Below are 27,422 nucleotides of genomic sequence, written 5' to 3'. Positions count from 1 at the left end.
ACATATTCTGGCCACCCTTCCCTCCTGCCCCACCCCTCATAAATCCATTTTTGCATGCTCTGGGAAGTCCAGTTCTACATCCTCACAGAGTAAGTGAATGGTGGGCTAATACTGTTAATTTATGAGATCCTGGAGCTCCTCATCAGTCAGCTCATTGACTTCCATGATCTTTTCCAAGTGCTCCATATACCGGGCATGGTCTTGCAAAAAGTGTGGTACCCTCATGTTCTCGATCACAGCTAATCCTTTGAGGCGGTCCACATCCTCATACGAGATCTGTAAGGAAGACATGGATTAATTTCCCACTATAGTCCTGTTACTTCTCTGCTGTGGCTCTAAATTCTCTCTTGTTGATGAGAAAAAATTTCAGAGCCGGAGGATTTAAAAGCTTGTGAGATTCCTTTGAAAACACAAGTAACTGTACCTCAGTGGAAGATGCAAAAAAAATGTGATTTTTTAGCAAATGCCTCCATACTTCCCAATTCTGCTTTTGATTCAGTCAGTGAACAGACTCACAGGAACCTGAATGAGAATGACCTACAGCAGCTTCAGGAATAGAGAAGGAAAGGATGGAGCACTTGTGAGTCTTCGAGTCTCTCCTCAAAGAGGTGGAAAGATTGACATGAGAATGGAAAAAACACGGTGCCAAAGATTGAGGAACCAGAAAGGGAGTGCAGGACAGGCATGGCACAGGCTCCAGCTTTGGGAAAGGCATGGTGCCAGCTGACCTGAACTCTGATGTTTTCATTAGCTTATGCAAAGCTAAATTAAAATGCACCTCTAGTAATTAACTACAGCATGGGCAACTTAAGCATCCCAATTTTTTTTTTTTCCCAATCAATAGCAGGGCAGAGACTGGGTTTGCCTCTTGGCATCAGAGCCTTCTGGGTATAGGTGTGACACTCTCAAACGTTTTCCAGCTACTACAGGGCCTACTACTTGTTTTCTAATGAAAGCTGAGATTTTTCTCCATAGTCTTATCGTTCTATGAGCTAGGACTTCAAGTCTTGAGTTCACAGTAGCTCAAGGTGCTGTGAATGACAGTCCAGAAAGGATGAATGCTTTGGCTGTGCAATAGCTAGACAAGCTGCTCTGCAAGCACAGAACAGGACTCCTTGGGCAGCTGTCCAGCATGATGAAATTTATGTGGTTGCCGCTTTGTCTCCAGGCTGCGTGTTCTGGGCACCCTACAGAAAGAAGCATATGTACCGGCAAAACCCACAAGCCTGGCTGTGCTTACTAACTGGCACATCCTATTTCCTCACAGCAGGTTTGTGCCAGGTGGCTTGAGAATGGAGCCTGCTCCTTCCAACCTTTTTACCCCGTGTTTCTTCTAAGGAGCTGAGCCCTGCACGGTCAGGGTTCCCTGGAAACAGCCTGCCCTCTTTGCAGGTGATGGTTTCTATCTGGGAAAGATTAAAGTGAGCACAAATGATCCACCAATGTGTAAGGGGCATGGAAGGGCTCTCTGGAAAGATAGGACTATGTAATCCAGATTGCTAAACCTGATCCGTAGATGCAGTCAGAGATAGATGCATATCTTGCTGAGGATAATGGGAACAAAGTCCACAAAAAGAATGAATTTGCCCCTGGGTACATGTGTGCTTTTCTAGCTGCAATGACAAGATGCATCCTGATTAAAAAAATGAACATACACCCATGCCCAGGCTTATTCAAGTCACTGAGATACTGCTGTTTGAAGATGGTGTGACATTACACCTGATTAACGTATTTAGAAGTAGATACAGAGGAGCTATACAAAATCATACCATCTCCTCTCAGTCTGGAGACACGACACCAAATGAGATTAAATACTGACCTTCCTTCCTGTCCCAGCTTGAAATTCTACCTCTTTTCCTCTCAAAGGAAAGAAAAAGGACCCTTTCCCCCCTTGTATTTATTTTCAGGGTTTTCTGTTACTGCTGCAACCAAGAAATAAGTATCTGTGATCTGAGGTATGGTTTGAATGGGATGTATTTCCCCAGTCCTTGCAATTGCAAAAAAATGACAAAAGTTGACATCTTGAGGAGGTCAAAAACATAATCTCATCCTACTGCAGCAACAGGTTGTCTTCCTTACTACATGTAATTAAAATCATTGTACTAGCTAAAAAAGACTGAGGCTAAAACAGGCTTACTTAGGCTGTTTGCAATGTGTTCACATTCTTGGGAAACACAATAGTAGGTGACAGTTTGCTGCTTTTGCTTTTTAAAACTCTGGTAGTTATGCTATACTAAAGTGTACCAATATCTGCATTCTATTTCTCTTTAATATTACTTGCATTCGATTATTACATGAATGTTTTGCAGTGCTTCCCAAATTTGATTCTTTCCTGCAAAGTTTTAAAACGGCTCCTTCTAAAAAAGCATCTTTTCTCAGGCTTCAAGCTCTTTTCTTAGTCACTTCTAGGTACGCCAAAAAGCTTGCTTGTGTGCTGTTTCCACGCACCGCTCTCTTCTACACTGTAAGAAATGTCAGAAGCATCAGGAAGGCATGGCTGCCTCCATCAGCCAGATCTCTAGCACTCAGATGAGAAGAGAAGACACAGAAACTTCAGCATGGCTCTGTCTTAAATACATTCACATCAGAAAGCAGTGCTCTGATTTTACAACTGTGTTAACTACCTACTAAAGCACAGAAGCAATTTGTTGTCAGCAATATAGGTGACTGCTTTCATTTCCTATTGTGTTCATAACTTTATTGTGTTGGCAGTGAAAATATGTCCAAGGTAGGCATGCTAGGAAAGATGAGCTCACTTGTTACAATACAACACTGAGAATCTTCAAAAGGCAATGAAAATTTTCCCACTAAATGCTGGGCTTCCTTATGTTTAAATCCTGTGCTTTTTCTTCTAACCTGAAAGATACTCCAGCCAAGCTTAATACTCCCTTTGGAACAACCTCATCCTCCTATTCTGCCCTAAACAAACAAATCACCCTTTAGAGTGGCAATAAATGCGTAATAACCACAGGCTAGATCTCAGTACAAGTTTCATATTTCTCTACATTCACAGAACTTGTTTTTCCTGAGAGGATATGGAGATATTGGAGCAGGCCCAGTGAAGGGTCACTAAGATGATTAAGGCACTGGAGCATCTCTCCTACAAGGACAGGCTGAGAGAGCTGGGACTGTTCAGCCTGGAGATGAGAAGGCTCAGGGGGATCTTACCAGTGTGCATAAATGCCAATGGGAAGGAATGACAAGGGAGTCAGGCTCTTCTTGGCAGTGCCCACTGGCAGGGCAAGAGGCAATGGGCACCAGTTAAAATGCACAAAATTCAGCCTGAACGCAAAACTTTTTTTTATGGTGAGGGTGGTAAAACACTGGCACAGGCTGCCCAGAGAAGTGGTGGAGTCTCCATCAGGAGAGATATTCAAAGCCCAACTGGATGTGGTCCTGGGCAACCTGCTCTAGTTGACCCTGCTTAAGCATGGGGGTTGGACTAGATCATCTTGAGAGGTCCCTGCAGATCTCAACCAATCTGGGATGCTGACAGCAGGCACTGCTCTTATACACAAATTTCCAGTTTGATTGCAGATGTGTGCAGCAAAAACACTCAGAGCAGACTTTAAGATCCCTTGATTTTAGAAGTTGTAAAGTCAAGCACTTTTAAATTATCATACTGCTAGAATTAAATTGCTTGTAGACCCTTAATGTGGATGCCTTGCCATGTAGATTATAGTGGACTCTGTAATTATATGAAGAATGACTTACTATGTTTTTGAAGTGGCTTGACAATCCTGTAGACTCCCTGAAGAGAGAAAGGGGTAAGGCAGTGCAGGAACAGTATGTGCTCAGTAGTTTAGCAGACAGAAGCTGTGTTGAGTTAACCAGGCTTAGAGCAAAAGGAAGTTTTAGAGAATAAAGTTACAGAGACTTATTTGACAGTGTGATTTTATTTTCAGAGCTTCCTGACTTGGTTCAGTTACCTAAATAGCTCTGCTCACCAGTGTTTCTGACACTAATAGCAAAACTTCTTTAATGTGGACCAAAACCCTCTACCATAATATGCCACTTCCCTTTATCATCCATTGATTGCGAAGTAGGCAGAAATGTTGGTATACCAGCTCTAAATGCAGGTATAACAACATAAATTTGGATGCTGGTTTATGTGAATATGAACCCTGCTTTATGAACTGTGGAAACTTAGCAATCCAAGGATCTGGTTCAGGAAGTGTGACAAAGTTTCCGCACACTTTAGTATGATTTTGAGAACAAACAAGCAATGACAGTTAGAATGGACATAAAATATGTTCTGTGAATATAGTAATACCATGTATTCTGGGGAAAAAAACCAAACTGATATTTGAAAAACATCAGAGGTGCCACCAGGGAGAGAAATTTGAGATGAAAAACTCTTTGTGGTAGAAGGGGATGCATTAGCATCAAATGGTTAATTTTGTTTTCTACTAGGACCACCACCTCATCTAGCACCTGTCCCACTTGCCCACAGCGGTCCGTTGTACTACAAGTCAGGCAGTACCCTGTAAAGGGAGGAAAGGAAAGTCTGAGAAATATGACCATAAAATCTTAATCTGATAAGCAAGGAATGAGAAAAAGCTGGTAGAAATTTTTAGGACCTCAAAACATTTGTAACTTGCACTGTGTAATACAAGGTGCTATACAGAACAGAGATTTCTAGATCAAAGTAAAACAGAGCACAATGACTCATAGCTCTTTACAGGCAGGCTTGCTGAAATGATAAAACTGTAGCCTTTGGTAAGAATGAGTCCACTCACCTTTCCAAGGGCTGTCAGAAGATGGAAATCAATGGACTCCCTGTATCTCAGGATTCGGAGGATGCCATCCAAGTACACCTGATCCTTATTGAAGCAGCCTAAAAGGAATCGAGATACATCACACTCTATCAGGGTTTGTTCAAGGCATATTCTCAGAAGCCATTATGAGCAGAACAATTTTATTTTTAAAAAGTAGATATTTAAATCCCAGACTTTGAAAACCTTCCCAAAAACTAACTAGAAGGCTAAACCCACTAGCCAGAGAATGAAATCAGACACAGAAGACAGTGTCTGTAAATATCAACAGCAACATTACATCTCTTGTAATAAAAATGAAAGGAGGTCAAACTGTGAGTATGAACTTTTTCATGGTTTTGCAATTTACATACCCACTTCCAACAAAAAAAAAAATCCATTACTGATTCAGTTTGAAAGTCTCTTGGATGTACATTTTCAGCCCTGTTTTCAAGAGCAGAAATCCTGCTGCCTCATTTCAGAAAGCATGGCGTCCCATTTCTCCCTTTTGCAAAGGTTTTACTGTGTGACATGATGAAGGAGCTCTGTATATGTTCTGAAAACCTCCCTGAAGTACAAAAATAGAGAAGACAAATAGGGAACCCACCTGGTTGTGATGTGTCAGTCCACCCTCTCTTAGCTCGTACGCAGTAATCCCACCTAGTATTGGGGTCCTTAACAAATTTCCCCACGTCCTGGAAAAGCTGACTGAAGGACATTTGGCTAGCCTGATATACTGTGTAGTAGAGCAGGGCAGCTCTCCAAAGAAAAGGGTCTTTGCGGAACAGGACACTGTGAATGCTTGCTAGCCCTTCTTCTGTAGGGTTGATTGGTTTTAGCCCGTGTTTTCTACGTCCGTTCCAGTTGCACCAAGGCTGGCTGTTGTTGTTAAAACCCCGAAAATAATGAGTTCCTGAAAAGAAAGGAATATGGGACTTAGAACAGTAACATCTAATGATTTTTAAAAAATTATAAAATATGGAAGGAGATGCCCATTTCAGAACTCTGAACTGCTAGGACTGGGCACTGGGAGAAGTGCAAAGTTTAGCCTTGTCTACAACAGAGAATTTTGTCAGAGCTAGATACATGGTGCAATTATTCACCTGCTGACTGCAAGTGGGACTCCTGAAAATGCGTAAGGAATACAAATGCCAGCAGGACTTGAGTTCCCAAATCTGTGGAAAGGAATTTTCAAAAGGGTCTTTCATGCTGAATGCCTTTAGCATAGGCTAGACATTGTAGTGAACAGAAGGAAGGAGAATCAAAGTAAGGAGGCAGAAATGTTGCCTCTTGAAGGTGATTAAACAGCCCTACTGCACCCTTGGAAGATGCTATATCCCTTTACAATGTGAGTAACAGTGGTTCAAGGCAATTGCAGGTCTTGTTCTTCAGTTGAAATTCAGGCACTAGCCAAGTTTATCCACTTTTGATGTACTTAATTAAAACAGATTCACTGAAAAGTTTGTAGAAATTTCCCACGGGGCTGGGCCAACCTTGTGTAATGCAAAATCAAGGCAATCTTACACCAGTTTAGGGGTTGCTGGGTAAATTCTTCATACCTAAAGCATGCCTACATTTGCAAGCAGTGCAGCATAACAGAAGAAAATTTGTAAAGTGTAATGGCTGGTGCTGAGGTTGAACGGTCACACTATTTTCATTTCCCTTTTTTTACTCCAGACTAGCTGTAAATTGCTCTCATGAGCAAAATGTCCCTGAACAGTGACAGCACAGAATGTATGCCCTGGAGCATAGCCTCTGGGCTAGCATCATCTGAAAGGGTTACACTTTGCCTGCTCCAAGGTTCTTCTGACATGTGAACCTCAGTGCAGTAAATGGGACTAGCTGGTAGACTCACTTCAAAAGCTGGCTCCTGATCTGACCTAGAATGCTAATGTACATGAACCCTACAAATCCTCAAGTGGATTATCTTCCTTTTACTGCTTGCTGCACTGGTAAATAGGTTTCTCTTTCCCTATTGCACACCTACAGCATAGGTTCTTTAGACAGGGGCATTCCTTCCTTCTGTATATGTGCAGTGCTTGGCCCATCATTGCAAAATAAGTAAGAATGCATGCAAGTACTCCCCTTTGCCTGAAGAACTGATGTCATGCTCATACCAATTTCATGTCTCAGCATCCCTTCCAGCCAGTGCTCTCGTGCAGTGGAGATATTGATAGTGAGAGTGGGGCGGCCATTCACCACTGTCATTGAGGCTCGAGATAGCAGGTCCTCCGTGAGATGGACCACAATCTGAAGATGAGAGAGTTCAGGTAGCAAAGACCTCTCTTCTCCCTCCTGTTCCTGCTTTTTCCTTTGGCCCTTCCATTATTTCATTTCTCTTTGGTCCCTTGCCCTTCACAACTCTTCCTTGCTACCAGCAATCACCTACGAGAGACACTTCTGACTCCACTGAGTTACCCTAGTCATCTGTGCTGCTGACAAAACCTCAGACTTTAGTAGGACTCAGCATGAGAGTTAAGATAGACAGCCATGAGACTGCAAAATTTAATATGGTAACACTGACTAGATTCAGGGGGCAGGGAGCAATCATATGCAGAGTAAATCAGAGGCAATTCTATTTTTTGAACTGTGTCTAATTATCTTGGTATTACTGAGAACTGAAAAATATTAGATAAGCACACATAAATTGACTAGTTATCTATATGCTTAACTTTTTAGTTGCAATTCTGAAGCCACATGAATGAGAGGGGGAAGTACTGTGTACTTTGTTTCCTGATACATGATGCAGCCTTGAAATATTATTAAAATACTGGTATTGTTTTGTTTTATACAGGAATGTAGTTCTTGTTTTCATGTTTTCTCTTGGAAAATTGGTAATCAAAACCAAAATTGCCAGAGAAGGAAATTAATGCATATTGATATATTTTGTTATTTGAGTTTAAAAAGACTTTTTGAACAAGTGAGTGGGAGGGAGAAGGGAAACTCTCTTTGTTGAAGACTAAGCACCTTTCCCTCTTCATGTAATGCCTAAAGAAACAGTACTGCTTAGAAGAGTACAAAGGAGAGTACCTACAAGAGAGATCTTTTTTTTTAAATATCAAAGTTAACAGAAAAGGACCCAGGGATCAAAGGCATTAACATGACACTTCCCTGTATTCAAAACCCACCATTCAGCTTCAAGTTCAACAGCAAACAATCAGTCCCATAAAATTTGTATTTAAGACACAGGAAAGATAGGTAAATCCCAAAGCATTTAGATTTAAAGCACAGGTACCACTTAGCTTTATTAAGATCTCTTCAACTGGAAAGAGTACTTTCATAATATTTTAGACCATACTAAGCATGATGTATTACCCCTATTTTTGCAGAAAAAGTAAAGCATTTCATTAAGAAGGACATGGAATGTTTGATGAGGGTGTAGGATCCTGCTTCCATGAAGACAAACCAAGACAAAAATGAATGCAAAGGGAGATAAAGCACAGCAAAGACCAAAATTATAATTTTTTCTGCTTGCTCTAAACTGTAGTTTTATAACCTCACTCTTAGAAACACAAGTCTAGTATCAGTGTCAAATTATAGTCTCCCAAAAAGGTGTGACAAGTTTAACCGTTTCTCCTAATAATATTATGTTTACTAATTAAACCTAGTTTCTGGGAAACTAATTTTTGTCTCTTGAGCTCACATTCCAGACTCTTCTTGCTCATTGCCAGTGATCTCATCCAAGTCTTGGACTCTGTCAGCTGGTGTTTTCATTTGGAATAATTCTCTTTTTATACATTCAATTTCATCTGATTCTTCCAAGCAATTCTATGTAACTCAGTCAAACTGGACTTCTTAAATCCCAAATATAGGAAGTAAGATTTTCACACAGGGCTCTAAAAAATTAGCTGGTTAAAGTCAGGAAAAACCAGCACTCAAACCAACTCAACAAGCCAACCTCTTTCAGACATTTTTATTCACTTATGTCACTTTCATTTGTGTTGCTTCTTATAAATCAGTCTCTTGGGCTGCTGCTTATTTTTCTTGGCCTTTTCTTAACTCTTTCCTTTGGTGTAAATAATCTGACACAAGAGAACGGATGGCAGAACTGATGAATAAATGGAAATGTGCTAGTCTCCAAGTAGCTGAAAAAAGGAGGGAAGGAAGGGTGTCGTTCTTGGGTACTCCCAAAAGAGATGAGTTTAAGAACAAGCATATATGAATCAGAAAACAGGCTCAGAGGTGGCTGAAGCATTCACAAGGAATTTGCATCATTTCAATTGTTCAAAAATTAGACTGGGCACAGCCATGAGAAAAATATGATGCAAGGAATATTCTTGTAATTATGGAGGAAAGGCCTTCCAAATGGCTCCTCTGGTCCATCCATGGGTAATTTCTAAGATCTGCATAAATGTTTCTTTCCTGATCGATTGTATGACTTACCTCACCAAGACAGCCTTCTTTCACCATATATTTCCTGACGTGATTCCAGATGCGACTTTTGGTCAGCAAGCTGCCTCCAGTGGCCTGTTCAAATTTTTCATAGCTTCCGTATTTCTGCAATGTCCGCTCCATAATGTTAATGGACTATAAATTACAAAAGCATAGCAAATATGAATGCAGTAAGACCCCTGTGTCAGACTGGCATGTGTATATTCTCTCTCTCTCTCTCTCTCATTTTAATCTTCTTTTTTAACTCATTGGGAGTCACTATCAAACTGTAGTCATTAGATACAGGCTGACACACTTTGTAATCAATTTATACCATCTTCAGACATACCTTAATGCCAAAGTACTGGAAAAAAATTCTGATCAACTCATCTTGGACCCACATACATCAGCATGACACAGATGATTATCAGTCTAGTGAAATAATACCCATTTTCTCTTTCATTTTGGGAAATGTTGTACAACTGCCTTGTAAATCAGACACAACAGGTCACAAGGACATTTGCAGTTTAAGTTGTCAGCATGTTTCTTTTTATGGCTTTCCAAAGAATTTTACAAAGATCAACTATTCCTGTCATCTTGCTTCATTTCTTGGTATTTTCTAACTTAGGAATTCTGAACCACGATTAAGCAGATGTGTAATTATAATTTTAATGGTAATATTTCTACTAAAAATGTCTCTTCACGATGAAATCCTCTGTACCACAGGTGTCTGCTTCAGAAAGGAGGAAAGAGAACAGGAACTTTATTGACAGAACTTTCATTTAAACCTTTCATTTATATCACAATACTTTATAACCCCCCAAAATGAAGGAGGCATGTTTCTTTAGACAAATAAAGTGGCATCAACAATCCCCTTGCGCATTACTGCTAGAAGAAGTCACTTGTGGGTGGAAAGCAGAGCACAATGCCTATAATGTGATCTGAACTCTGCATGTTGAAGATGTTACTGGCGGGGTGCAAAATGTTCATTCCCAGCAATCTACTCCCCAACATGTCATTTCATACCCTTAAAAGAAAATGTGGTATAGAATAACTTCTTGTCCAGCAATAGCCCAGCTACAGGGAATGGCTTTTTTTCATAGATTATGGTAACAGAAGCTCCCAAGAATCTCACGGAGAAAAAAATATTACAGATATTACCTTAAAAAATGAATGTCCTTGCTAAGAAAATACCACTAATGATGAAGGTGGCAATCTCGGAGACTGAATCTCTTTTTACATTGTACACTTATATCCATGCACAAAGCTAGTAAGATGGTTGTTGTTTCCAGTTATGTAATTCTGACGTTGTCAGATTGGCTTATTGTCCACAAAAATAGGATTAATTTTGTACCTCTCACAGCTACTAACAATCCTATTCTAATTTTTTTCAAGTTAAAACTAAGAAACCCTGAGTAATTGCTACTGAAAGCCATAAATGCTAGCTAGATGTATTCTTAAAGTTCTACAGCTCTTTGATGAGAGAAATATCACTTACATGAATGCCAGAGAAATACTGCACCTAATGTTTAGCATTTCTTTGTCTGTCTCTAATATTTGTTATTAAATTTGAAGGGCCTCCTGGTCAAATCTGAATTTCTTTTTCAAGAATGAAGAAAGCAGCATAAATTACTACCTTAACACAGATTAAAAGAAAAAAAAGGTTTAGCTTAAAGAAGGCTGTTGTTTTGGGGGGTTAAGCAGTCTAGAAGCAAAGAACCTACCTACTGTGTCTCACTGCTGTGATCTCTATCGCCACTGCACCTGAGTCTCCACAGTAAGTTTTTATTTACATGGATAGCATTAATACTGAATCAGAAAGTCCAAGATCTATACCACCGGTTCTTCAGGGACAGCCCAGCAGCACTGCAATATGTTAACTCACAGAACTTGGCCAAAAAGTCAGTGCACGTGGCCTCACAAGAATGGTAGAAAAAGGCTCGCCATAAAGCCACCCAGTGGTGTTACATGAACCCTGCCTCCTTTCACTGTCTTCTGTGTGGCCGAAACTCCGTAGCCACCATGCTAACTCCAGCAGTAGTTTCAGCCTTCACAGGGACTTGCACTGGACCCCCTGGGGGCCCGGTGACATTTGGCTGGTTCTCAGGATCTGGCCCATTTGGGCAGCTGTGCCCTTGCACTTGCTGAAGCTAGGAGTGAGAAGCAGTTCTTATGAAGAAAGGCACCAACAATGAACACATTCTTTTATTTTTCAAGTTTTCTTTATAAGATTAGGCGCCAGGATGTCTGCAGAGAGGCATTATAAAAAGAGGAATGCTGTGCCACCACCTGAGGCACCGCAAATGATTTGGCTTTGCCTCTCCCTGTAACAACACTGCAATGAGCACATGTGGTGGCACAGCTCCATGCTGTGTGTTACACAGCCCCGCTTGGCACCAAAGGTAATTCCCTGGAGAATCAGTAGGCACCTTGCTGACCTTTGGCTCGATTGTTTGCAGAGAAAATAAATCCTACTGCTCCTAAAGACAAAAGGTGATAGGACTGCTGCTATGAAAACTGCAATGTCCTTCTGCAACTTAAATCATGTTTTTCAAGATGAATGTATTAAAAATAGAGGATACACCCTCATCTGGTGCAAACGGGGTAGCTCTGGCGTCATTTTGCTGACCCACTGCTGTAGGTATTTGACAGAGGTTCAGTGCTGTTATTTTTGCTGTTACTCCCATTAACTTATTGCACAGAAGTATGAGTAAGGACAACTACACATCTGTACTGGTGACCTACGAGTTAAATGGGATTTTGGTGTCAAGTCTTAACATTGCTTGTCACCTAAAAATGACCTCAGATAAATGAAGCGAGGTTAGTGTCTAAGTATTAAAAAAAAGAATACGAGTCCCTCATGCAAGGCCTAATGTTTCTGGAGACTAATGACACTTTTTTCTAGCAAAATTTAGGGTCAAGGGCTAGCTGTAAAGAACAAATCAGAGCAAAATCTAGTTCTTGTTTAATAGCTTGTATATTTTACCAAAGGATTTTTTCCTTTTTTTTTAATTACATATGAATTTTTAACTTCTAAAAGCATTGGCTGTTTTATAAGTTTTTCAGTGTCTGCAAATGCTGAGGCATTTTCCTGCCTTACACAAAATCCTTGGTTAAAGAAGCAACCAAAAATTCCTATCCCTATCCCAGGAAATTCATTCTCAGCCCGCAGCCTGAGTAATTAATGATAACAGTTCTTCTGTTTCCTTTGCAAGGTGCCAGATCCTTAAGATACTTATGTTATCTACTAGTTGTTTGGTGTATCTGGTTTCTCTGAACAATTAATTAACTTTATTTGCTCACTCTGAAAGAAGTCATCTCTGAATTAACCTTCTGGCATGAAATTTGTCTTCACAACTTGTTCATATTAAATTTCAGTTAAGTCTATTAGATTAAACACCCTATGTACCCACTTAAATTCTTGGACACTTCAGTTTCTTTGAATGTGCACCAGTGATTTCCATTCCTAAAGAGACTTGCTGCCCAGCAGCACCACGTTTCGTCTCCTGAACTACTTCCTTTTCTCCCCATCTCTTCCTGTGGCCAATTCTGTCTCTCAGTAATAAATTCTGGAAAAAAATCATTATAATTAATAGCATTTTATAAAAATCACAGTGAGATGAAGCATTAAGATGCAACAGGGCTTACCAGAGAACCACAAACCCTGGGGGAGCTACACTATGCAGTGTCCCCCAAGCCCTCACTTTCTGATAGGCCTTTCTATGTTCAAATGTACAGTTGTACAGAATGGCAATTCCCCTCAAAAGTTTTCAGTAATATGATTTAAAACACAGTAGATCCTGTGGGCAGAAATATTTCGCTTTAAATTCTCTGGAAGTTATTTACTGCAGGAACTGATGCAAGGATGATTTTATTTTCAAAAGTCACCAGGATTTGGTCCTTTCCTTTTTAAGGGTTTTTAAGGCATCTTTCAGAAAGTATCCAGCACTCAGGCTATACCTCTCTACTAGTAAATCAAAGACAAGCAGGATATTGGCTCAAGTGCTGGAAGGGGTCCATCCATTGAGCTGAACGGCTGGTTGGCCCCCAGGCACAGTGTTGCCTTAGGTGAACCAACACTCCCCTCTCAGGCAACACCTGGCTATAGACAAAGGACCATGTGGCTGTTGGCTTCCCAACAGAAGTAGGAACAAGGTCACTACATTTTGATGCCCATCCTGCCTCTCAGCAAACCAAACATCAGGTCCAGTTCAGTTTCACATCAAACAATGAAAAAAAGCTTTTCCAACAATGCGATGGCAAAGCCTTTGGATGGAGAAGAACAGGCAAGGTGATTCACAGGCTGAAGGAAACCAATGAAGATAGCAAAAGATAAGAAGTAGGCTCGAAGAATAGCAAAGATACATTACATACTTTTTGAAAAGAGTAGGATAAATCTAGAGTGCTGATCAAAGTCGAGCAGGGGTGGATGAGAGCAGGTCTGATGAAGCAGAGGACTGCCAAAACTGTTTGAGAGCAAGGGGGCAGTTTTTTCTCAATGTGAAAGCTCATAAAAATAATGGTGTTTTGAGACGGGCTTGTAAACTTTATTAACCAGTTCTCTGTTTTGATGCTGTTTATAAAGACATTACTCCTATGAGATGCAGCATTACGTAGGTTTATTCGGTGGTGTTATCCCAGAGGACCCTCCTACCTCAGAGTGCAGGTATTTTCTAAAATCACCTCACCACAATAAACAGTGAAAAAACAAGCACTGAAACGGGCGTTAAAATTTCCTGCTTGGCTGTCTGTAACAGCAAATTCCCTGGAGCTGAGACCTACGCGTGCCAAGGGAGGCAGCATGAGTTTGGGAGTCAGGAAGCCCAAGTTCTAGCTCTGCCTGCCTGCCTGCAGGCACCCTCCTGAACGTTTCCTAGGCAGTTTAAAGCTTTTCCTAAATTGCTGTGAGACACTTTAATCAACAGCACAACATGAATAGAAGGTTTTCAGATACATCCCCCTGAAGAAGCAGAGACCCACTCTGGCCTCTCCCATTTCAACCCACTGCAGTGTTTGCAGCTTCAAAAGGAAGGGTGGGATAGTGAAGGGTGCTTCCTCTACCTTATGTGCCATGCTGAGTAACCTATATCCTGGCAGTCCAGCCACCTCCAAATAGGTGTTGCAAGTTTGAACCCATGCATATTGAGAAAGTCATTAAACTTAAGCCTTATTGCTCAACATCTATTCTCTGGGGTAGGAAATTACTAAGAAGGGTGCTCACCACTATCACCTTCTCCCTTGACTCCATTTCAAGCAAAACAGAAGAAGTCCTGATAATTCTTTCCAAGTGGGCAGGTGTGACTCTGGAAGCACTGAAACAGGGACAGCCATCACACACACACACACACACTGCCACCAGCACACAAATCTCTGGGGAGTGGCAGATCGCCCCAGCACTGAGATGGGCTCCATTGCCAGTGACGTCACTGGTTTTGACACTTCTTGTCACAACCACCCCAGCTGGTGGTGGTTCCTGAGGGGAAAAGGTTTGGGATATTTTTGGATCCCAGGCACTGAATGCAAGAGCCCTTCATTTGGGGTTCTGCCCCTGTCTCTGAGGTGACATGACTCAAAGTCAGGTGTTGCAAGAACTTGCTGGGAAAGGGCAAAATCCAGCCCAGCATGCCAGCTCTTGCCTATTCCAGCATCCAACTGTGAGCTTATTTTCCAGCCTCTGGGCCAGCAGAAAGCAAGGTACTGATATTGCCAGAGTTCCTAAGGCCAAACTGTAAACTCTTCAGCAACAGGTAAAAAAAATGGAAAAAAAGGAGGACTATGCGGCTGTGCCAGCTTACTGGTTAGGAGTAGTAATTCCTGTTATTTTCATTATTATCTAAAAGGTCTGGTTTAATCCCTCTTATCACTACCAAAGAGTGCCAAAAGAAGCAGCAGTCCCAAGACAAGTCCCCTTGCACAGCAAACTCTGCTGATGCTCAAGAAAGTCATGTCACAGAAGCACTACCAAGAGCAAGACAAGGATCTGTTTAATTGATAGGTTTAGGTTGTGGTGGTAGTGGCTTTTTTAAACAAATTATTTACAGCCCAGAAGGTCTCTGAATCCCAAGTCACCCATGTGCAGCAACACAGCCTAGTTACTTGAGAGTTATTGTAGATACATGTAGTTATTGTAGATACACGCTCATGAATCATTTAAGGCAACCACGTTAGAAAATGGGCTCAGTGACCTAGGCGTCAGCCCCCTGCATTCAGTCAGCTCATCCTACGTTCAGAAGCAGCCCTGCTACAAAAAGGTTACAGTCTCTGTTGAGATTTGCAAGACAGACAATGTTTGCATGTACCATCACTTTACTTTCCTCCCTACATAGCTTATTTGCTGGAAGCCTCCCAGGTGCATCTTTAGGTAACATGAAGATGTACCAGATGGAACTTGTTAGTCTAATCAACAGCCATAAAATGGTGGCTGCCCTCCTTTTTGGGGTCAAATGGAAAGGAAGGAGAGAGGTAACAGCAGATTTTTGAGGCTAGTCTACTCAGGCTGTAGTGTTTTGAGTTTTATTCAGTGTTTTCAGTGGCTTTTTCTTTTGCATGCTTGTTCTCAGTGTGATAAAGAGCATTGTTTAAGTAATTTAGAGCTGGTAGAAATATTTTTAATGAAAAACTTTTCAAATACTTTGTAAGGAATTAAAAATTAATACTCATTTGGTTTTTGTATGAGACTGTGTCCTGAAATAAACCTATGCTCCTATTGTAGTATCATCTGACGTGACCTAGACTCTTTCAGTGGAAGAGAGAAGTTTGTGTAGAACTCTGAGAACTTACGCTACTTGGATGGCCTGATATGCTTTGTCTTAACACACTTACCTATAAACCTTACTTTAGGAGGGAATTTGTTACCAGTGCAGAATGAGGTGTTTTACAGTTAACTGCTCTTCATAGCCAGTGCCACATTCTTGAATCTTCAACGTGCCTAAGCTGTGACATCACCTGGACATTGCAAAGGATTACTCAGTGTTGAACGTCACGTTGTTTAGCCTTCCAGCTCCACCTAACTATTTTTTCAACATCTGATAAATTTGCTAATTGTAGGCTACTTGTATTAATGACTTAACAGGTGTGTAATGCAAACACTTGCAATGTGGCACAACTGATTTATTTATTTACTAACTCAAAACTGCTATATTTTTAGGAGTACAAGGGAAAAGGATATACAACTCTTTCATGGGGGGATTACTCATTCAACAAAATAATGATTTAAAAAAAAGTATGTATATAAAAACAGATTTCCTGCCTTCATGTACAATTCAAAGAAACAGGTGTTAACACACAGGTTACTTGAAGTTGCAACTTCCTTGCTGATTTTGGTTCAGCAAATTGCAACTGTTAAGTCATCTGCTCTGCAGACACTGGGGACAATTACTTCTAGCTAAGTATTGCCACCTCTAGCATCTGTGCAAAAATAACAAACATGTTAAATGTTAAGAAAACTTAACAATGAAGGACAAGTAGTTTGAGCCAGAAGGAGTGCCAATAAGAAAACTTGCATAGCACTTACGAGTACACAGTTGCTGCACTGACCTTGAAACACAGCACTAAGAGAATTAATTTCTGTAATATTAGATATGTTAATCAATGTGAAAAGCTGCAAGTCTGCATACTGGTTTTTATTCTCAAGTTCTCTTCCTTAAAAGCACATATTGTGTGACTCATGAAAGAACCTTATTAGGAAGAAAACAAGATAAAGTAGAAAGAGAGAAACAAACAGAACAAAGTATGAGAAGACAGACATTAAAAAATACTGTTTTCAAATGTATTAATAATTAAAAAATGTTTACACTATGTCTGTGAAACGTCAATCAATAAAAGTGTTGGGCTGTGCCCAAGGCTTAAAATCTTTGATTTGACTAGAGGCTTTGGGGGGTGAAGTGGGTACTCATAAGCCTGTGCATTCCCCATTGGAGCACTGCTGTGTTAATAGTTTGTAAATTAATAGTGTTCTTTGCCTTTAAAAAAAGAAAATGGGGCAAGGTGTGACTTGTCTTCCAGATATGTTGCAGTAATGCTATATTAACCAATTCCATAGACACACACAAAAGCAGAAAGGGCAATAAGAAAACACAATCTGTTTTAATATTCTAGCAGGCTATGCACAGCTATGGGTAAAAATACTTTTGAAATAATTAAAAATCATCTAAAATTCTGAAATGTCAGGTTTTGAGCTCATTTCACAGAACTACCCTAAAAGCCCCCTATAAAATTGGTGAGTTCTGTCAGTAAAAAGCTAGTTTTACAGAGGTATTAGTCACAGAAAAGCAAGCAAGTCTAAGCTGCTGTAAGCACCTTTTATAGAATAAAATAGGAAGAGTTCCATTCCTGTTCACAGAAAGCAAAGCTTCCTAAAATAAGTACAGCAACAAATGAAAGCCAAAAATGTTTAAAAAAAAACAAAATTAAATTTATCCTTGTTGCAGGAAAAAGGACAACTATACACAGTTGTGTTTTTACAGCTGACCTGAATCTTGACACTGTGAGTACTTTTTTTGCAACTGAAGACATCTTTCCTGAACTTAACACTTCTTATAAGATACCTACATGTTTCTTCTGACAAGTAAAATCTGCATGGAAGAAAACCATAGCACTGGGGAAAAGCAAGTGCTCATACAATATTTGCTGATTAAAATTTTGATTCATGCTGCTTTTTCTGGATAGTAAATTTGCATGGAGATGAAAATTTCTAAAGCTAGTTGTAGATAAAAAAGAGAGAGTGCCACCTGCTGGGTTTGGAAATGTGTTAAAGCTGCTTTTTTGGTCATTTATATGAAGTGCTATACTGTTGTTCAGTGTTTTTAGGAGCGGAACTTTGAAGTAATGTTCTTCTTGCTAAGAACTTCTGTAACTTAAACTACATCTTATGAAACAATTTACAGCCTCCTTGGTAAGTTTCAGAAATATCATACTTAACTGAATATTAAATCCTTTGCTGCTTTTTATAAAGTTTTTATAAAGCCTTTATTTTCCCATGCGTTGTATGTAAAGGGAAAAAGGTAGAGCTACAAATTGGAATAACATTGAGGAATCATTCGTTGTTAAAAAATTCATTATTTAGGTGTGGGTTTTTTTATTAAAAGAAGGTTAAATCAATGATAGGTGTGCTCCATAAAATCATCATGCATAAAACAATTTTTAAGGCTCTGCTACCTCATACTGAAAGGGATAACTTGTATTAAATTCAGTTTGGCAAATTAATTATTGTTGATTTGCTGTAATTTATGATTAATGTTGCTAATATTGCTATAAAAATCCAAAGGAAAATTTGCTAAAAAGCTTTAGTCAAGGAGTAGTTTTATTTGGTGTCAGTATGATTTAGTTGGTTGTTTAGAAGTATGGAAGCTGATTTTAAGAACAGAACAGCTGTTCTCTGTTCTCATAAGAAAATAAATTCTTAATGAAAACCCAGCTACTGAGTTTTTAAAATTTACAGATATTTTTAATGTGAAAATGCAGACCAAGCCTTACAATACAACGACTTAATGGGTAGTGGAACGTCAGGATCTATTCCCAAGTTAAGTATTACTTTAAACATGAGATTCTCTATTTAAAAAAGCTTGCCAGACTTAAATAAGATCTTTCTAAACCATTTTAAAATAGCAAAAGTCGGAAGAAGACTGGTTCTGTTATTATATAGATAAGCACTGTTTTTTGTCACTTAGGTCAAAGTTGAAAGCAAGGGTTTTGTTGTTGTTTTGGGGTTTGTTGTATCTCAAAGACAGGCAGGAAGCCAGGGTAGTTACACAAAATGGGAATGTCTGTAGCTCTGTTACCAGTGTGGCTGTGTATTGGGGGGGGGGGGGAAAGAAAAAAAAAAGGGGGGGGGGGGGGTTTTTTTAAATTTTACCTTTCTCTGGAATGGAATTGTCTGCTGTTGGCTGAGCCTAATGTATATGCAAATATGCTTTCAGAGTTGATTAAAACAAGGAACATCAACATATGCTTATCTAATAACCATGACCTCAAATAATTGCTATTCCCTCCCAATCCCTGTGTCACCAAGAGGATTGGCAAGACTTCTACACTGCTTTTTTCCTCTGTTTATTAAAGCCTATTTAGGCATTGTATTTTTCCTGTATTGGACTCTGCTTCATTGCTTAAAAAGCTTTCTTGTCGTAAATTATGTTTCATGTAAACCCATTTTTAAGGACCTGTACCTTTATCCTATAGAATCCTGTAAGTATTAGGAAGGTTTCATTTTTTAATCAAAAAGATGTTCTTTCAGTTCTACTACTGTATTCTCATCTTCCATGCATTTTTCAAACAGTAGGGGAGGATGATAAGGAGAAACAACTTGCTAGAAACAAAGCCAAATACCACCTTAATAGGCATAGGAAAAAATAACCAGTGGAAAAGGAGGGGAAAAAGTAACTATACCTGCTTAAGAAATCGGTCAGATGCATGGCTGTGCTTAGCTAACACGCTTGGCAGAGCGGGGTTTGCATATTCAAATTGAGGATTGTATGTGAAATCTGACTTGAAGAATTTCATCTTCTCTTTCTCTACATTGGAAGGCTTGATTGCAGTCAGTAAACAGAGTTTTTGGCCTGAGACATCACTTTCTTTTCCATGGCTTTTTGAGGACTGGGATTGCTTTGGCTTTGTTAGATTAAAATGCCTCTTAGTTCTACTTCTGGGTCGTGATGGCAGTCCTACGCTGCTCCCTGCAACCGAAATACTGTTTGTAAACTTCATGCTGGTAGACACTGGGCCAGTGACAATGATGGAGGGCTGTCTGTTTGTGCAGTACCACCCACCGCTGAGCAAGGGTAGTGGGACTTTGATTTTGCGGTGCTCATTGCTTCGCAAGGTGGTAGAACACTTCATAGTTTTTCTGTGTTTCTTGTGGTGAGCAGATGACTGCTTTTGAGCGTGGTGTTTTTTCTCCTCTTTGCTCTGCAGAAGGACATTGTAGCTACTGGTTCCTGTTGTGAAAATGTCCTTAAGGATCCCAGAAGGTGGGTGCTGGAGGCTGTTTTCATTATTAATGTTCAGCTTATGTTCTTCTGGACTCAGGACTGATTTTTTAGAAAGCTCTGTCTTAGGCCAGTGAAGTTTTTCTGCATTGAGGGGAAAAAAAAAAAAAAAAAGCTGAGGAAAAATTTGATTGTTTCATACAGCAATACTAATCTTAAGGACTCAAAACTGCAACATAAATGAAACACAGAACTTGTCTTAACTGGAGTCACATCAAGTTAATCTTGACTTCTAGACATATGGGAGAATTGTGTGTGTGTATATCACTTTTGAACAATTAGACTGGGACTTGGAAGATCCAGCTAAACAAGTATTTTATGCTTGCAACTCCATGCATGAGTGCACTGTTGGCAGCTAAGAACTAACTTGTCTAAAACAAGACTCTGTGCAGGACTTTAGGAATGTTTACTGTTACACTAATAAATCTTTAGTTTTGAGCAAAATCTGATTGACCTTTAAAATCATGCAAGGAAGGCTTTGTGTATGGATAAAGACTAACTTAAAAAATAGGAAACTGTATAGGAGTATGTGAGCAGTATTTACAGTGAAGTCCCACAGGGATCTGTGCTGTGATATAAGCAGTCTGGTGTGGTCTCATCTGCAAAATCCGATTCACAGAATTTACTCTCAGAAAGGATGAGAACATGGGAATGGGCCCACCACTGTGAACAATTTACAACACCATATGAATAGTAATATAAGTTTAAAAGATTTCAGTTTCGCATATTCCTTCTTAATACAGACAGTAAGCTATAAAGAGGAGAGAGAAGAGAGATCAGCTAGTTACAAACACACCTCTGAGTATCCTTAAGGCAACACTGTCATTTCATCTATTCAAAGTTGTTCTACAAAAACAGCTGGCTTTAAGAAAACACTTGAGAAGAAACATTGTAAACAAAACTGAATGCAAGAAGTGAATAAGGTTCCTTTAATGAATGAACCTTCCTTTCTTGCTCTGACCCCTGGCATGGCCTTCGGGGGAGGTAGGTCCCTGGTGCAGAGCAGCTGCATGGAAAAGTCATTGAGAATTAAAACTGTATTTAATATTTGTGCTGGCTTGTCAGAGAGAAGTGACCTCTCTTCACTGGTTCTAACCATCCCCTTCTCTCGCCAACCACTTTATCCTAGAACATTAGGTGAGCCGAAAGTAAGGGCACAAATAAATCCTGCCACAGAGAAATGCTTCCTACTTCTGCACCTAAAAAGAAATGATTCACAGAACAGGAGATATGGCCGGGGCCTGATTAAAGCCCGCAAAAGGGATTTGAGCTTCAGCCCGCAGTTATACATAGATGAGCTGTAATTACTTTACATGAGAGTAATTATACTCTGAATGGAACATTAGCAAGAGATCATTAAATGCCTCCAAGGGAAAAAAATCAGTAGTAGTTTAATTTCAGCTTTATTTTCATACTAAAGTTAGGTTTTGCTCCCAACATAAGCACCATGACAATGTATTTCATGCTGTTGGATCTCTGTCAGTTCCATGTCAATCTGTGTTCCTCAGTTCTCCTGAAGATGATGTTCTAAAAAGTAAAAAGACAGAGGTCCTATTTGCATGAACATATGATGGGAAATCTGCAGCCTGGGTGTTTTCTCCACTGGAAAGAGAGAGATATAGAAGCATTAGATTATTCTCTTCCACTAAAGCATGCGTATCTTATGCAAGCTCAGTTTTGTTTCACAATGAATTTGCAAATCCTCTTTCTACGCTTGGTGCAGGAACATGCTTCTTGGCATTCCTGTTCAAATTCTGTCAGATTGTTCTCATCACATATGTGACAACCTGTCTACATGGCATATCTTGCTTTACCATGAGCTGTTATGGTGAGAAATCACAGTTCCCATCACAAGGAAAACACCATCAAAACAACTACCTTAAAATGAAATGCATTTCTTAGATAACAGAACAGGATGGCTGGTCTCACGTATTTGTTTCTTGGCAAGTATTTGAGGTTGACTTCAGGCCTGTACCAGGTATTAGAGTATAAGAATCCTTACCTTTAAGAAGGGCAAATGAAAAGGAAGGTTTCCAGAATGTCTGTACACAGAAATATTACATTTCTGAGCATGTGACTTGGCTTGTGTAGACAAAATTGAAGTTGGTAGTTACACAGCTGCTACTTAAAATACAGATGAGATAATAATGTAACACTAGCGGCGTTAACACTTCACTTTCTCTACTAATCAATTCTCAAAAGCCACAAAGAGCAGAGAAGCCTTAAATTGCTACTACATAGGGAATAAACTGAATTAATACCACACGTGTATCTAAGAAGTGATAAAGAGAAACAGAATTCAAAGAAACAACTCAAAATGACCTTAAACTGCCCCCAACCTCTTCTGTCAGTTCAATACCAAAAATTCATGACAGTAAGCTTTCAGAGTACAGTTGGCCAGTAACAAATGCATTTATATCTAGATAATTTCTGAACATCACAAGTCAGAATTCTCCTGCAAGTGTCACAAATGGTGGTCAAATGCTGAACACGCACTAGCAGGTTTCACATGCACGTGGTTGACATCAAAAATAGTTGTCCCCAATTCTGTAGTTACTTTATATGTGCAATCTCATAGCAAAGTGGTTTTTCAGCTGCCAAACTAAGTATGGCTATCCTTAATTTTCTCCCGATGAAAGAAGGATACTGTTTCACACGTATTTGTTCTGGAAATCTGGAATCAACAGATAATCTAGCAGATTTGAAAGATTATATTAGATAACACGGCAGTTTTCACACAAGTCATTTAACTGCCAGTCTGAATTTTTGGATTGGTCCTGGGAACATCATTATTTTACAAAATAAACTAGAAAATAATATTTAAGACAACATCAAAATCATGTCGCAAAACACCAAATTTTTAAGTTCTTTATCTAGTACATTTGTTTAATCTGTAATAGTCCCATTTTAAACTCACTTACATCTGTAAGTCAGACAGCATCAACCAAACTAAAAATACAGTGTCTTCTAGGAAACTCAACTTATTAAAACATATCCAAGAGTTTCCAAGGATTAGCAATGCCTGGTGATTGAAACAGAGGTCTAGTATTCTGAATATAAAAACAATTCATAGCACAGCCTGTGTTCTGGAAACATGCTTCAGTGTTTCAAGAAGTACTGAGATATCACACCGCTATAAAGTAGCCAGGCAGAGAATGGATTATCAACCCACATTAATTACAGATTGGCCAGCAGTGATTTCCAGGTTTTAAACTCTGGATACCATGGGACAGATGTCAACAGATTACTTCTAAAAGGTCTGAGAAAGGCAAATTGAAAGTCACTGTACTATGGCATAATTCTATGCTGCATATCACGCTACATATCGTATAGGTTTTATCTTTTGTATCTCATCCACATGTGTTCTGAGAAGTACAAATTTGAATTTCCTGACTTCACATACTTCAGTTTTTGCAGCAGAATACTGTCAAAGAACATATGCCCAAGCCTCCAGTTACCTTTGAGAACCTCCATAAAACCATATAATTTATGTGCAAAGATTCTCTTCATTGATCTCACTTCCAAACACTCGAAGTCACAAAGCCCCAAGTCCTTCAACAATTAGAAAAAAAAACCACAACAAAACTAGCACAGTCTCTCCCAGAAAGATTTCCCATCATGTTTACTTCCACTTATTTATATTTTGTTTCTCTCTGCAACAACACAGTAATAAAAACATAGGTCCTAGAGACATGGCTGAATTGCTAAATGAAACAATCTATCAGGTTTGGAGTGGAAGGTGATGATGTAGAAAGAAGCAAGGAGGGGGCAAAAGAGCTGCCTGTCCCCATGTTGGCATCATGAGGGTACCAAAGGACAGAAAACCCTCCTGCTCAATGGAAATTTGCTCTGATTGGCCTGGAGTAGAGCTCTGTCCCTCTTTGGAGCCACTGTGTTTAGTTTCTTCTACCCCTTAAGGTGGGTTAGCAGGGCAGCCAGCCAGCCAGCGGCAACTTCCCCCATGTGTCTAAAGCATCTCATGTGAGAGCAGGTCATGCTGTAGCCAAAATCCCATCGTTCTCAAGATATTTGCTGGAATTGGCAGTACTGGACTTACTCCATCCTGCAGATGTAAATATACCATGTGTCACAGAGCAACACAAAATACCACAGGCTTGATTTTACCCACAGGGGAGTTTTACCCCTGTGTAACTTCATTTTATATACATGTAGCTATTCCAGTGTCACAGCAGTACCGGAGAAGGGATGTGGCCCAAGACTGCTAACAGAGGATATGTGGGAACCACAAATCTCATTATAATTCTGCACTGATTAAATACTTTCCATGTCTAAGTTGCACCCCAGTCACTAGCTGTGAATCTTGTAGCATCGCAGACACTGCCTAATCTTGTCAGAGGTTATTTATTAGGAAAAACAAGTTAGACTTTATGTTATATTCAGGAAGTAGGTTATATTGTTGATTTCCATCCTTTAGAAATTGATGAATTGAGCTGATCTTTTATTATAATATGTGTGGTAAAATCCCAACATAAGAATTTTTCCAGACTTTGGAGAGTGTTATAGAAAAATCTTCCTCTAGGCTACTGGGTAGCTACTATCCAAGCAGCTTCTTAAATACCTGTTCCATAGATGGAATGAGGTTAATGATAGATATTTGTGGGCACAGATGTCTGTGTCCAGCTAGCCTTGCTCTAAACAACGTAGAGAGCTCCTGCAGTTTTCGAGCAGCTGTCACTCAGGTTATGTACACATAATGGACAAATCCTTTCCAAACTGTAGGTGTGATTCTTACGGTGCTTAGCAAAGATGTTCTTGGAGCAGATCCTCCTATCCTAGGAATGTAATGGTCTGAGCCACTGTTTTTGGTTTTCAGTTCACCATTACCATGTTAGAATACACTTGAATTTTTTATGTATAAAATCAGAAACCACTTCCAATAGCTTGACTTGAATTTTCAAATTTATAGAAATGCAGATAATGTATGTGATCTGTCTACAACTAATGTGAAAATAGTGAAGTTTGAGAGATGAGAAGAAAATACATGGATGTGACAAGTAAGATTTCTCCTTTGACACATTTTGCAAATGTACAATTACATTACAAAGAAATATTTCTCTTCAATATTCAGATAATATGAATAGATTAACAACTACATGTAGTTTATGAGCTCTAGACTGTATGGGTGCAGAGGGCTGTAGAAAGAATATTCTGCAAAAAACATGCAACAGAGAGTGTTGTATATGAATCTATAATGTTCCACTGCCTCTCAAACACTACAGGCTTATGTTTGTGGCGCAAGAGAATCTGGCCAGATTCCTGTGGTCTATTTCCTCACCACTATAAACACCCTTAAGGTTTACAAACACTCAAACTTTGAACAGAAAGTGTCAGGCAACTTGAACTAGACAGCACTGGAAGCTCTGTCTATAATGACTGAAAATGGTTTAGCTATAGCATTAGTCAGCAAGCTCCTGTAAAAATACTGGCATTGAGCTATTTTCTATTTTCATAGCATATTAGATATTAACTACAGCCTGTATGATGTTGTGAATTTTGACATTTAACCTAAGACTCCCCCCCCCCCAAATATCCACCTACTTACTTTGCTTCTGTAACAGCGTTATCTGTCATTCAACTTTAATTCTGAGCTCCAAAACCAAGGGCAAGTTTCAACTATGAGCCAACTTATAGGTCTGATTCATTAACTGCCAGTGTTTGTAAATAACTCTGAAACATCCAGCATTTACAGGACTCATTGGCATGATTTTGGACTGTGCAGTTTGTTTTTTCTTCTTTAAAATTACAATGATATTTAATATGTACTCTTTCTACCTTAAAAAGTATGAACTGACTTGTAAGCAATTTCTTGCATGCATGTTTCTACACTGCAATATATTATGTAAATGACTCCAAATTCAGGTTCTTCAAATTAAATTACATGAGCACAGTAATAATCAGTAAAAGTGAAGATTTGGCCCTAATGAAATGAAGTAACAAACTCCCATTGATTTAATAGACTTGGGATATAATCACAAAACACTGATTTATAGACAGACCTGCACAGGACAAAGCTCCTATCCAAGGAGATCTCTAGCTCACTCTACTGCAGCACGGGTGTGTTCAGGAATATTTGGTGGAGGGGTATGGACCCCAAATAACTATCTTTCCTTTAAGAAATCTCAATCCTTTAAGATTACAGTTGCTGTTGTACATCTCTAGGGATGCTCTATCTGATTCCACGAACTTTATTTCTACTGCCATTACCAGAAGTAACACCCTACTGATATCCACGCACAGACAGAATAGCATATAAATTACGCAGAGAAGAGTAACTGTAAGAAATATCGATTATGACTGTGACAGTATGGTACGAGGGACACGAAGCTATCTCCACCGGATCTCTTCTAGATAGACTTCCCCATCACAAAGTAACATTGGCTTGAGGCAGCTGAAGTAATGACACATGAAATGACGTCAAATTTAAACAAGAAACACATCTGAGTGAAAAATTTGTTTTGCAGCAGCAACTGCACTGTAGGTTTTCCTACATACCACAGACACACAGCACTGAAGATAATAGTTTTGTGTGGTATCAAATACTTCTCCATATTATCGTTATGTAGTCATAATACAGGGTTTTATATACACATAACTTCTGTGAAAACACAGCAAAGAGGAGAGCCAAAGAGTGAAAGACACCAGATGTAATTAGTAAGAGTTTTATTAGCGTTCTGACTTGCATCTTCTGCCCCTCGCTCCGCTGAAAGGCAGGCGGGTGTCACCTCCCCGCTCCCCAGTGCCCCTGGGAAGGGACAGGGCCCGCAGGTAAACACACTGCCGTGCCCGCTCACCGACGGGGCTCCCGCTTCGCCGCCTTCCCTCAGGTGCGAAGCACCTCCCCGCCCTGTCCCCGTGGAGCAGGTACTCTTACGGGAACCCCTCGGCTGATTTCTTTTTTTCTTTTTCTTTCTTTTTTTTTTTTTTTTTTCCGCGGGGGAGCAGCCACCAGCACCCCGCCTGCCTCAGCTCCCGCGCTCCAGGCGCTGTGGAGAGCGCCTGAGGGGCCGCGGGGAAAGCGGCCCCACCTCGCCCCTCCTCCTGCCGCCGCAAGCCCCTGGCCGAGCCGGTAACGCCCCAGCCGCCCCGGAGCCGAAGCCGGTGCCCGGTCTCGCCTCAGGCTGCCGAGCCGGGAGCGGTACTCACCGGTGACACGGATGGACTCCAGCATGGTGCTCCGCGGGCAGCTCTTGCCCCGCTGGCTTCCCCGTGCGCGGCGGGCTCGGCCGGGGCGGGCGGCGGGCTCCCGCCTCCTCGGCGGGGAGGAGCGGGGAGCCCTGAGGGGAGGCGGGGGGGG

At 40.2% G+C, this 27,422-nt stretch overlaps 1 protein-coding gene across 2 annotated transcripts; it reads right to left on the bottom strand.

The window, feature by feature from the left end:
• On the bottom strand, positions 1-27,344 carry KIAA0895 (KIAA0895 ortholog). Of its 2 annotated transcripts, XM_010582613.1 has the most exons (7): positions 27,272-27,336; positions 19,509-20,191; positions 9,138-9,281; positions 6,872-7,004; positions 5,362-5,667; positions 4,740-4,837; positions 1-276 (listed from the first exon to the last, which is right to left on the bottom strand). In XM_010582613.1, the coding sequence occupies exons 1-7, from the start codon at positions 27,294-27,296 to the stop codon at positions 115-117; spliced, it is 1,551 nt and encodes a 516-aa protein (XP_010580915.1). In that variant the 5' UTR covers positions 27,297-27,336; the 3' UTR covers positions 1-114. The 2 variants fall into 2 exon arrangements, with proteins under 2 accessions (XP_010580915.1, XP_010580926.1); XM_010582624.1 differs by lacking the exon at positions 19,509-20,191 and having other exon boundaries at positions 27,272-27,344.
• Between the last annotated feature and the right edge of the window lie 78 nt (positions 27,345-27,422).

Source organism: Haliaeetus leucocephalus, unplaced genomic scaffold (genome assembly GCF_000737465.1).
Source record: "Haliaeetus leucocephalus isolate CR32 unplaced genomic scaffold, Haliaeetus_leucocephalus-4.0 Scaffold83, whole genome shotgun sequence".
In the NCBI taxonomy this organism is placed as follows: Eukaryota; Metazoa; Chordata; class Aves; order Accipitriformes; family Accipitridae; genus Haliaeetus; species Haliaeetus leucocephalus.
Note: the sequence above shows the minus strand (reverse complement) of the source record. Positions and strands in the feature narration are given on the sequence as shown.

What these genes read in the sequence shown, in the direction of transcription:
- KIAA0895 (XM_010582613.1), bottom strand. Translation starts at nt 27,296, where the DNA reads ATGCTGGAGTCCATCCGTGTCACCG. An exon ending in GGAGTCCATCCGTGTCACCG is followed by an intron (nt 20,192 to 27,271) that starts GTGAGTACCGCT and finishes CCCTCAATGCAG; the next exon opens with AAAAACTTCACTGGCCTAAG. An exon ending in AAGAAGGCTGTCTTGGTGAG is followed by an intron (nt 7,005 to 9,137) that starts GTAAGTCATACA and finishes TCTCATCTTCAG; the next exon opens with ATTGTGGTCCATCTCACGGA.